Source organism: Erpetoichthys calabaricus, chromosome 1, assembly GCF_900747795.2.
Source record: "Erpetoichthys calabaricus chromosome 1, fErpCal1.3, whole genome shotgun sequence".
Lineage (NCBI taxonomy): Eukaryota > Metazoa > Chordata > Cladistia > Polypteriformes > Polypteridae > Erpetoichthys > Erpetoichthys calabaricus.
In genome coordinates, this window is record NC_041394.2 from 108,953,933 (window position 1) to 108,966,951 (window position 13,019).

Consider the following 13,019-nt stretch of genomic DNA (forward strand, 5'->3'; position numbering starts at 1 on the left):
TACCATTCCCTGTGATAACTAGTCGTATAATCCGATATCCTCTGGGGAAAGGATCCACAAATGCTGTCATTAACTTTGACATCCCTTCCAACTAGAAGTTGCATAATGTCAGATAATCCAGTAATGTGAGGTATGTAGTGATTACATAATTTACCTGTTACTTAAAGTAATATTTACTTCCCTGATTTACTAACAAACAAGTTGGAGATATCTCAGTTTCAAATCATCAATATTAAACACCAATATTAAACTATTATCAGTGTGTAACGGCATGCTTATTTATATGCAATGCATCACAGGCAAAAGACTAATAGCCAGTGTACCAAATATGTAAACCATGCCAAGATAAGTGAATTCCTCCACATTTTTTCTATTTTTTTTACTTTTTTACTGCAAAATAGCTCATAAGCTATAGCAGCCAGTTGAACTTGATTATCATCCATCATGTTTTTTTTTGTTTTGTTCATGAGAAGTTCGGTGTGATCCCGAGTGTAAATCATCTTTTTAGACATAATCTTTAAGTGTGTGTCTTTTAATAACTAAAGGCAAACAAAATGACAAGAGAATAAAATCTGTATGCATAGGCTCTCTCATATTTTCAGTATTGGCATGATTAAAAAATCTTGTAGTCTGTGTCAGACATTAAATAAACCATTGCTCTAGTCTGTTATAATTATTTGACGTGCATTAAACTCTGATAGGGTTAAATAAGGCTGTAATATTTTGCATATGTCACATGAGAATTTGTTCATACCTGAGAGGAGAAAGGTTATTGAGTAAGTGTTTGGTACATCACAAGGCAAGGCAGACTTAATTATTAGTGAAGATACACAAATTCGACAAAATGCAAGATAACAATTGATGACAGCAGAAAAATGCCCTGCCTGTTACAGAGAACAAGTGATTATTGTTAACAGAAAAAGGAGTTAAGGTTGGTTTAGCTATAGAGAAAGAAAAATCTAATTTCAGAAATGGTAGCTGAAAGCCCATTTGCATATCAGCTGGCTTGAAATTGTAATTGGTGTCTCCAAAGAACTGCACGTTGTTTAGACATTTAATGTTTTATTCATTAAGGGTTATTACAAGAAGGCGGAAATGTTAACTTGAGCCGTTGGCTATTGGGACATGAGTCAGGTGCAATGAATAAATGTTAAAAAAGCACCCACTGCAATTTCATGTTTGTGTTTCAGTTCTGCACGGTTGAAGGCTTTGTTACAGCCCTCATGGACGAATATCCAGAGATATTAAGGAAGAGAAAAAAAATATTCATTGCTGTAGTGTGTGCTGTTTCTTATGTAATTGGCTTCTCAAATATTACACAGGTAGGTAAACTAATGGCAGTTTTTTGCAGGTAATAAAAATGCTGTGATTGTCATGTTATCTTATTTTTCTGTTTTTATTTATATTTTACTGTTAACATTTGTATATTTTCATGAACCCTTACTTTCTAATCTTATTTCTTTAAAAGACAAAAAATAAATATTAAAGCTTATGGAGTCTAGCAGAAACTTCTTTAAATACAGCTTATATTAAGAATGCCTTGGTGAACAAGATGAGTTTAATCTATTTCATGTTTTAAATTACATAAACTAGATAACATGAAAATACACTGTGTTTGTTGTGCAAAAATAGTTTTGAAACAGCTGAGAAAAAAAGCTGTTAATTCATTACTGTATGCCTTTATAAGAACACCATTCTTCTACCATTCTAAAGCACAGTTGTGCTGTAAGAATTACATCTTTTGACTAAATACTGTTTTTCCATTTAAGCAAATCTACTCCCTGTTTATAGATTTTTTTTTTATACATTTAATATAAATTTAAATTATGAGATGTCACGTGATACCTTAGTGGTTAATACTGCTACCTCACATCCCCAGACTCTTGGGATCAAACATTAATGACTCATAAACATATGAACGTTAGGTTGATTAGTCATGCTAAACTGGCCTAAAGTTAAGTGTAGATGCCATATATGGGTGACTATGCCCTTTGATGGTTTGTTGCAACTTTATGGTCCAGGCTGCTTTAATTTTAACGAGCAAGTTTGAAAAATCAATCCATCCATCCATTTTCAAAGCCCACTTATCCAGAGCAGAAGCCCATTTCAGCAAGCATCGCAGGGTGAAGAAACACACACATCAGGGGCAGTTTAGCAACACCAATTCATCTAACCTTCCTGTCTTTGGACTATGGGAGGAAACTGGAGCAGCTGGGAAAAACTCATGTGGACACAGTGAGAACATGCAAACCCCAAGCAGGGAGTACCTGAGACATGAACCATGGTCTCCTTTTTGTGAGGCAGCAGTGCTACCACTGCACCACTATGACATCCAGGGTTAGAACATAAATTACCAAATAAAAGTGAACGGCAAAACAAGCTAAATCTTGTAGCTTTTTAAAAAGAAATAATAGCTGTCCGTGTCTAAAACGTTACAGTAAAAAAATCAAGACAGTTTTTATAAAAGACACAAGAAAATACACTATATATTTCATCATATGTATGGACAATTGTTTCCTGTGAACAAAACCAATCTTCCTTATTTGCTCTCTCTTCAAACATGTCAACTCTTCCAGCTGCCTTATGAGCCTTCAGCCCAACTTTGTTCCTGACTTAATGTGCTGTTGACTATGAGTCAGCCTTAGGCCCTCTCAAGGGGATAACTCTGGGCAAGTCTTGGAATTATTTCTGGGGTTAGGAATGGTCTTTCTTTTCCTTCGAGGTTACCAAACTAGAACTCTGTTTGCACTCGTGTGGGTTTTGCTGTTCTTAAATGGCTAAGTCCCTTGGCAGTCTGCTTAAAGAAGAAACACTGTCTCAATCCTTATTCTTGACATGAAAAGTGATGAGTGATGCATGATGTGTGAAAACCAAGTAGTGACAAGTTATGCATGATGAGTGAAAAGTGAGTAGTGATGAGTGACTAGTAAGAAGTGACAAATGAATCTATACATGATACAGATTAATGCCGTTACTTGTTGACGTAAGGAGTGAGAAATGACAGTGTTCTAAAATGAACACCATACAGGCTCATATCACAAACACCCAGATAGACAAACATCATTGAGAAAGTGGTCAAATTATTTTCAAGAATGTCCAACATGTAGATCCACTTATAACTAGAAGTTGAAATTTTGACCTTGCCATATCCACATGCATCTGTGGTATAGTCATTATCTTCACATTATCTCTTTAGTGTTTCTCTTTTTCAGAGTTTATCCAGATTGGTCAATTACCCATGAAATCTGTTTGCTAAACTTATATGCAGTAGGTAGGAAAAGTAAAGTGTATGTACTATTTATTGGCTGCAGCTTTATTTTAAATAAATTAAATAGAATAAATGGCAAGTATTTATGATGGCAGTAAATTACAAAATGTCCCTAAAGTATTTAAAAACCCCATTCATCTAATCATTTTTTTAAATCCACTCATCCAATACAGGGTGATATGGAGCCCTGATTTATCCAGCAGTATTGAGTGCAAAGCATAAACCATTATTGGATAGGAAAGTTCATCCCTTGATTCACTCATGTTGATTTTCCAACACACAGACTGAGTAAAAGAAAAGAAAACGCTGAAGTTGGGGAGATATCTTTGGGTTTAAAAATGCAAGTAGTATATGATGAGTTTTAAAAACATGGAATTATTCAACCAATCGAGACTTTCAGCAACAGGGACTAATGTGCTTCTTTAAACATTTTGGTGGATTCTACAGGTTTGGCCATTGTAAATCTATTGCAACTTGATATTTGAGCTGGGGTGTGCACAAGGAGAGACAGCAAACTTACTTCTAGCTCTATGATGGAAACAAAAAAGCGCAGAAAATAAATTTGTTGTAAATAGAATGCAAATATTAGAATAACACCACAAGTACAAGATACATCATCCGTACCTTTTATGTATGTCTGTTGGAGAATGAGAGCCATTACAACGTCTATGTAAAATAATCACATCAAATGTTCTATCTGGTAAGTGGGAAATAGCACTAATGGCCATCTTAAATATGTATTTCTATCAAAATCATGCAATATGCATTTATTACTATTATTATTTGAATTAGTGTTATTTATTGCACAGCCTTTGTTTTGATAGTAATATCATAGAAGCCTTTACAGAATTCTGTTTTTTATTAGCTGGGTAATATCACTTTGGACATCTGGGAGAGCTATAATATCTAGCATTACACTGTCATCTATTTCTAGAATATCCCTGTACCCAAAAAACTCCAGGGTAACATAAGGCGTTTTAATTTTTTTCATTGCAGCAGAAAGGATGAAAAAATCTCCCTTGGTAGTGGATATATTACTTTTCTGCCATTTAACTCTATTTGCAAAGGGAATAATTGTGATTTGGAAATGTTTTTCCATATCCTCTAACAATACAACCACTGTCATTAATTATTTGCTGCTTGACGAGTCCTTATCAGTCAAATTAGAAAAAGCAATAATAATATAGTTTATTGTAAGATTAGCACATTAACTAAATCAACTAATGCAAGGTAGTTCTACTGTAGTAAGTCCCTATTTCTTTGGCAGCTATAAAAAAAATTATAGTAAATATATAAGCCTTAGGTTGCGACTAAGGTTTGGGTGTATGGCAATGTTCTCATACACATTCACACTTAGTTATTTTGAGGTAATTAGAGATGCTGGTCCATCAAACCCGCATGCCTTAGGGATATCTGAAATAAACACATAACTTTGTGCTGTGTATATATGATAAATAAGGTTTTTTGGTTTGGTTTATTTACAGTTGTAAGGTATATTGCATCACTAGTTCAAAATATTGTAGTTTCCTATTAAATATTTTCTGTATTTGAAGCAAAAGTTAAGAATACATCACACAGAAATGTACCTGACATACATTACAGAATCTAACTTCTTTGTTTATATCAGTAATCTCAAAATTATCTCTAATAAAAAAATCACTTCTGTAGTAACTATATCTTAACTGTTTCTTAAATTTCATTTTGCCATAAATATTTTTGTTGATGATCATTATAGTTTACAGAGTGACATGCTAATATTTTTGCCATTCTTCTGTTATGTTTTTACTACCAGGGTGGTCTGTATGTTTTCAAGTTGTTTGATTACTACTCCGCCAGTGGGATGTGCCTTTTGTTCCTTGTTTTCTTTGAAACTATTTCCATTTCTTGGTGTTACGGTGGGTACATTTCTTCAAAGTTCTCTTCTGAGATTATCTAATTCTATTATGAGTTCACAACAAAACCCAAAACTCAAGAACACATTATTAAATATAATACATACAGTAGGGAGGGTGGGCAAATTTTCACATAAATTTACTTTAAATAACTTTAGAATGAGCAAACGTTTAACTCACCACTGTAATGAATGACCGCATTTTGAACATTTCAACCAAATAAGCAGATTTAAATTTTAAATACCCGCTATGAAAAATGTATTTAAAAATGTGGGTCATCATAGTAAAAGTGTGATCTGTCTTCATATTTGTTATTATGATTAATGGCTCATCAATCATCTACACGTAATTATCTGTATCTTGTTTATTCTGCCACAGATCAGCTTTATATGTTTTCTCATATTTGGTGTACCCTACTTTTTTACGGTAAAATATGTCAATGGCTTGAGCACAACTTGTACCCCCATGTCACAAAGTGCATTCTTGTACTAGTAGTAGAATTTTTCAATTTCTGGGAAAATGCAAGGACTACAGTGAATTGCGACATAACATGCTGTATGTGTTTTCAGGCACACTTTAAGGCAAGGTGCCAAAACTGTGCCTTGTGGGGCAAAATGCACCTTTCTAAGATCTTTTGTTTGGATTAAAATATTGTCTTTTAAGGTTTCATATTCATAAACTACTTTTCAGAGTTTTTATAATGCAGTTCATTTGTTGTTTAGCATTTCTTAACTAAAAATAATTGCAGTGGAATAGAAGATGGTGGAAGAGTGGAAAGTGCCAATTTAGGGATAATTGACAGAGCAAATGGACTTTTTTCAGGGATGAAACAGTGTGTCATATTTGCAAAGAAAGCATGTCAGTCTTTGTAGAACATCAACTACGTTTTGACCAATTTGGTTAAAAATTGTGAGCACACCTGCATAACTTCACAATTTCATTATATGTGTTTGAAATAGTTTGATAAGTTTTCTCTTCAGTCTTTCATACAGTTACTAGAGTTCTGTCATTGGTTACTTAGCTTACACATACTCAAAAACCAAACTGCCAATTTACTTCCATATACATTATTGTGCCAAAATGTATTGTTTTCAAAACAACTATAACAATCTAACCAATACTATATCCCTATTCTTGCTTTATTAAGGGGTTAATCGATTTTATAATAACATTGAAGAAATGATTGGCTACAAGCCATGCAGCTGGTGGAAACTGTGTTGGAAATATTTCACTCCCATGGTCTGCTTGGTAAGATGTCTTTTGGAACTAAATTTCAGTTGCTGAAGTAATTGGACGGTTCTTTTTTAGGCTTTACTCACTGTTTGATTATACCTCATCTTCCATCAATGCAATAGTTTATGACATATACCTTTAAACATATATCACCCTTGAAACAAATGTTTTAGTAAATCTACATGCTTGACAGAAGTGTAAAAAAAAGTCAGAAAATTTCATTCAGAAACTGTTTAAAACAGCATTGTTTTGCACTAATGCAGGTTTTGTTTTACTAATTATATGTTTGATTTACAATGATTCAAGATCCTCAAAGCTGTTAATTATTTAATTCCATATCAATGTTTCCATGCATACTAAGAGTAAATCAGTTGTCTGTGTTCTATTGGATTAGCCACAATGAATGTCTGTAAGCACTTAAGGTCCACAATTAATGGTAGCAATGTCCATATCAGAAAAGGTTAATGTAAGAATTTGATTTCAAACAAAACTCCATTATTTGACATAATAATAATGTGGACATACCTCCAGCCGGAACACAACATAAAGGTCTTTTTTACTTTCTCATACACAAAGTGTAGAGAAAGTATTGGAATCCTCCAAACATGCCATTTCAAGATTTTGATAATCTCAACATTTTATACCTCCCTTAGTCCAAAAATACCATTTTTGGAATTATGTCTGTGTGTCTGTCTTTGTGAATGTGTATGTAAACATGATAACTTGAGAACACTTTCACTTAGGTCAACCAAATTTTGCATACAAGTATTAGGTACAAAACGTAGATTTCTGTCAACTTTTGGGTGATTTCAGTTAACTAGTAAGAGGTACTTTACCTTTTATTCATGCAGTTGTAGAGTACAATTTATTTAACTTTACTTTTATAATAATTGTTCAATATACAGTATAATTAATTAGATTTGATTTGTTGTTAGTAGTTCTTTAATGTACATAACATAAAAATATATTCATTGTCATGCGGTTTACTCCTTAAATCCCCATATCTGAGTAAACGAGAAAGTCTAGGGGAGACCACTCCAGATTTTTGTGCATTGGTAACATTCAGAGGTATGGGCCTATAAACATGTTTTATAGATTATGCCTACTGTTCTTTAATAGGAAGCTTTGCCCAACTGTAAAAGTTTTAAATTATAATCCTGAAATATGTTTAAGAAATCATTAAGCAGGATTATTGAGTTAGTGATGTGGTGTCTTCTTTTTCTCTTATAGTATCACTTCATTCAGAAAAGATGAATGTACATTCTTGTAGCAAATAAAGTATGTGCCGCAAAATATGGTTAGGAATAGTAATGAGCGAACTCCATGGTGTTCGCTTCAACTTGAGTTAGGAGGAATCACAGAAGTGTTTGCGTGATTTTGAATATTGCTGAACTCGGTGAACCACATTGAAGTCAATGGGAAAGGATAAACTGAACTAGATTTGACTGGATTTAATGGTGCAATCATCTTTAAAGTGTCCCTGAGGCCTAGGGAAATGTCTGCCAACTATAATGGACCGATTACTGTGACCAAAAAGGTGACCTGAGCTGTGTAGCAGCAGTGCCAACCACTGCACCACTGTGCCTCCATGAGTTCAAAAAGATAAGAACACAGCCAGAGATGCGCTATTATATTTTTTCTCAAAAAAAAATTGGAAATGTTAAAATAGTAGTCACAACTCAAAAAAATATGTAGGTCTTTTTAAGGCAGAAAATTCAAACTGGTGTGTCATGATTGAAGCCGCTGGCTCATTCTATTTTTTGAAGTCACGCTGAAGGATCTCCAAACTGTCTGTGCTGATGTTTTGTACTTTTTCATCTATCAAAAAGATAGTAACATCATGTAAATAGTAATAAATTTTTTGTTATTATTATTATTTCATATAATCTCCTGTGTTTGGTGGTGGGTGTGTCAGGCTCCTTGCCACACATGTGGCTAATTATTATGCAGGCATAGGGCACACACTTCTCTCTCTTAAATTCACATGGAGCTTGAAGATCAACCTGCACATTTGTCTACAAGAACAGATACCTCATCCCACAGAGTCTGTAATACAAATAATCAGCATTATATAAACGGGGGGGGGGGGGGGGGGGGGGTGATCCCATCAATGTTGGCTGTTACAAATCTGGAGGATGTCACGCTGGCCTCGCAAAGCATTATGGTAAATATCAGTAAAAAATTCGACAGCAAATTCACTGTGAATAACGCTTTGCCGAAATTCGCTGATCAACATTAGTTAGGACTCATCCAGAACCATATAAATTGTAGAACAGCTCTAATTATGCTTCCTTTATACACTGAGGAAACAAAAGACACTGATGATAAGGTCATTTTGCTGAATGTCATCTTTTCTTTGATGCTATAGTATCTACAGTACTATATTTTGCAAAAATTTTTTTTTCTACATATTAGGAAGTTTTTCAAAGCACAAAGAACCAACTCATATGCAAAGAACCCATCCCAGAATGGGAAATGGTGCTTGAGCAAGCAAAGGAGCTACAAGAAACCACAAAACCCAGTAAAGAACCATATAGTACCATTAAAGAACCAGTATTTTTAAGAGTGCAGGGGCGCAATTATTTTGCAAATTGCCTTTGTCAGATAGTAACAGGGAAATTCTGTTAACATGAACACATGGTTCATGACGGAAGGATCAACTACTGCTACTTTTAAATACTTCATTTTTATTTTACATTTCTTTCTTTCTTTCTTTCTTTCTTTCTTTCTTTCTTTCTTTCTTTCTTTCTTTCTTTCTTTCTTTCTTTCTTTCTTTCTTTCTTTCTTTCTTTCAAGCACTGTTATTGACTGAATTTTTGAAACACAGTGCACAGATGCTTACTAATTTACACATTAGCTGACGATAAGACAGTGGTGTACAATATTTCAGATTACCTTAACAGCTAATATATGCAAAAGCCCTGAGGCAAAGGAGTTTAGTATGTCAACAGATTGCGGCATATTGGTTCTAAAGATGACGCTTTTACCATGCTGATAATTTTGCTTCAGGGAGCAGTGAATTTACCTCAGTTTGCATCACAATGTCGTCTTTTGAGATATAATGTGAAGGTGCCAAAATGTCCTGATGTTCTGAAGTAGCTTATGATTCATCCATCAGGAAAACCTGCTGCATGATCTCTTTTTATTTTGTAAAATATTATGTGACTACTCTTGTCTAAACTTAAAAATTATTTTTTTCTTATGTGTGGAGGCAAACCATATCTATCATATAATATATATAACATCTATCATTAAAAAAATATATTTTTTCAAAAGTCTCACAGGGGGCAATCATCAAATATATGTGACAGACTAGAATATCTGTATGTGAGAAACACAGGTTGGTATAGGCTAATATGTAAATGCAAAAGACACTTTTAAAATCTTCTCTACAGGCCTAATCCATTTTTGTTTTTGTATGTTAATATGGTTAAAAGACTTCAGAGATGATGAAAGTAGAAGATGAGCACAGAAGACTAGCTAGCATTATGTCTTTGAATCACCTTATAGTGCCAGGAAGGGGTGTGTGTTAGTCATCGCAACTTATTAATGGAAAAAGTCAACTGCAGAAAAGGAATATTGGATGGATGAACAAGTAAAATAACTACTATTTTCTGCTTTGACTAATTTGGGGATGTGCTGTTTTAGCAGAAAGGGTAGAAATGTGCCATCTGAGTTAACAAAGGTTTGCTTCAAAGGTTCGGCTTGAAGATCATTTGTAAGGAATTGCACATTGTTGGAAAAATGAGTTCAGCGGGATTTTCAAAAGTATGGATAACTGTAGGACAGTACAGCTCAGTGTTAAAGTGTTTAGCGCTACTACACCACATCCACTACTTTGGGGAGTTTGCACATTTTGTTGAAGCCTGTGGGAGCTTTTCTACAGATTCTCGTTTTCTTTTTGCATCCCTACGATGCATATTAGATTAATTAGCAACTGTTAAAGGCCATTATATGTGAGTATGAGTGTGCGCTGAAGTTGACTGGACCGAGATTTTAGGCATTCCCTTGACACAGAACTAGATAAACAGTTCAAAAAATAGATAGTTGGATAAATGTACAGTATTATTGGTTAAATTGGGAGTAAACATGAACAGAGTACTGTACATAAAAAAACACTCGATTAACAGTCCTCAGGCTGCCAAACATGCTCCTGTTCTAGAGGTGACAAGAAGTCAGAAGATGGAATAGCATAAATCCATTTAAGGATGAGTTGGAACTTTTTTTGAACCTGTTTGTTCAGTCACCTGTAAGGCCCTGAAAATTAAGCCCAGGCAGACAATACATTTATCCTCTGCACTCATCCATTTCCTGCAGTCAGCAATTTGGGTTTAACTGACCTCAGAGAAATTCTGCCAGTGTTGGGATAGGAAAGTCGAAAGTGACTTTGCTTAGGTTAGATTTGAAAATGATAAATGTGTGGCTACAAGTCACAAGAGCATCATCAACAAACAAACTGCAATATCCCATAAAGGTATGAGAAAGGAAATGACGTGATCAGAGTTTATTTTTGATTAAAGGCAAGGTCGGATACAAGACATAATATATACTGGTAAAGGAGGTATAAGTTTTAAAACTTTCTTCTTTAGATTGAGTTCCTAATATCATAATAACTATAGGGATAGGTGCAATTATTTCAAAAAGGTTATAAGAAAAAAAATATTGTAAAAATCAAATTCCTACAAGTCACATTAATCAGTTTGTTTTTATTTCATCTTTTTAGGGAGTCTTTCTTTTCAGTGCTATTGAGATGACTCCTCTCACCCTTGGCAAGTATGTGTACCCCACCTGGGGCCAAGGAATTGGCTGGTTTATGGCTTTATCTTCAATGGTATTCATTCCAGGATACATGATCTACTTGTTCTTCACAAGCAAGGGAGGCATAAGACAGGTAGAAAGATATAAAACTTCATTTTGTTTGTTGCATTGTCCTCAATGTAGATTAGCAGTGACTTTACATAAAACAAATTTAAACAAGTAATGTCAATGTGGTTCTTCAAAGGTGAAAGGAAGCCCTAAAGAGATAAGAAAGGGTCTGCAAAGTATATGTATAAATGGGTGTCTACAAAACTTTGGGCCTCAGGCTTTACAAAATATAAGATCAAGTTCTCTAATCTCAAGAGGAGAGCTACCCTCTTAAAAATAAAGGTGCCAGAGTGGTTCTTCAGAGCAACGCCATAAAGGAACCATTTTTCATTCCAAAAAGACCCATTCACATGAAGGTTCCAGAGAGAATCTTTATTTATTTAGATCTGGAACAGGCTCCATACAGTAAATAACTATGACTAGATGGTAACAGATTTATGAAATACCAAGGGGTCATGATTTTAAAATGACTCTTGGTGCATATGTACTGTATATCTAACAGAGGTTAAACCCAGATTTTCTTGATCTGCTAGTGTCCTGCTAGGTAACCAACATTTCATATTTCAGGTTTCTTCTACATACAGTATTAGGAAGTTTTTCAAAGCACAATGAACCAACTTCATATGCAAAAAACTCATCCTACAATGAAATGGTTCTTGGTCAAGAAGTAGTTCTATGAGGAACCACATAAACCAGCAAAGACTCACATACAATGCCATTAAAGAACCATTCTTTTTAAGAGTGTACCTTTGGACATTTCAAGGGAGAAGATTGTTCTATGGAATCTGAGCAGAAATCAGGCAGTATTTGGACAGGTGTTTATTCTTTGTGTTTTTATTTCAAGAACTAGAGAAGATAGGTTTTTTAATGTATATTTTTACTTCATTGAATGTCCATAAAATAGTATTCTGTTTTTTTCATCGTGTGCAGCATTAGCAATTTCCATTTGGAGCCAGGTAGTTCAGATAAAATTTATATTGCTTCTTTTGAAAATAAAAAAATAGTAATCTGTAGTGGATTCTCAAATTATATCTTTTAGTGTGTAAGAAAGACATTCCTGGTAGTTCATCTGTACAACATTTGACAATTTATTCATTTTCTGCTTTCAGCGCTTATACAAGATGATCCGTCCTAAAGATGAGGAGCAGATCCAGAAAAATGGACTGAAGCCAAACATTTCTTTAACCGGGAGCTTAGATGATGCACTTGTGTAAAACAATGCACAGAATTTAAGAAATGGAAAGACAAAAGAATTTTAGGAAAATTACACTTCATACGGAATAAGTCATAAGACCATCTGTTAGAAACAGCCATCCATCCATCCATTTTCTAACCTGCTGAATCCGAACACAGGGTCACGGGTGTCTGCTGGAGCCAATCCCAGCCAACACAGGGCACAAGGCAGGAAACAATCCTGGGCGGGGTGCCAACCCACCGCAGCTGTTAGAAACATACATCTTTATATAACTAATTTATTTTTATGTTTTCTTTTAATAAATACATTATTGTAAATCAAGATACTGAAATAATTGAAGAAAAATGCAATATTTCTAAACCAGAAAGCACAAGGACAAAATATAATATTATATAGGCAAATCAGTAAGATTAATTTATGTCTTGCCAATGTATTGACTAGGGCAGTAGTTTGTAACTGTTTTTGGCTGCTTTAACTCTTGATCACAGTTGGGATCTTTACTTACGCTTCTCTCTTGATAGCAAGTGATCATTTTTATATATATTATTCATCCATTCATTTCATA

At 34.3% G+C, this 13,019-nt stretch overlaps 1 protein-coding gene across 1 annotated transcript in view; it reads left to right on the forward strand.

The window, feature by feature from the left end:
- Nucleotides 1-12,560, forward strand: part of LOC114648210 (sodium- and chloride-dependent GABA transporter 1-like) — a 61,266-nt gene extending 48,706 nt beyond the window's left edge. Inside the window, exons 11-15 of the mRNA XM_028797143.2 lie at nt 1,191-1,322; nt 5,061-5,163; nt 6,308-6,408; nt 11,117-11,284; nt 12,369-12,560. Coding sequence (XP_028652976.1) covers nt 1,191-1,322; nt 5,061-5,163; nt 6,308-6,408; nt 11,117-11,284; nt 12,369-12,473 — 609 coding nt within the window. The 3' untranslated portion in view covers nt 12,474-12,560. The remainder of the gene's footprint in view (nt 1-1,190; nt 1,323-5,060; nt 5,164-6,307; nt 6,409-11,116; nt 11,285-12,368) is intronic.
- The last annotated feature ends 459 nt before the right edge of the window (nt 12,561-13,019 follow it).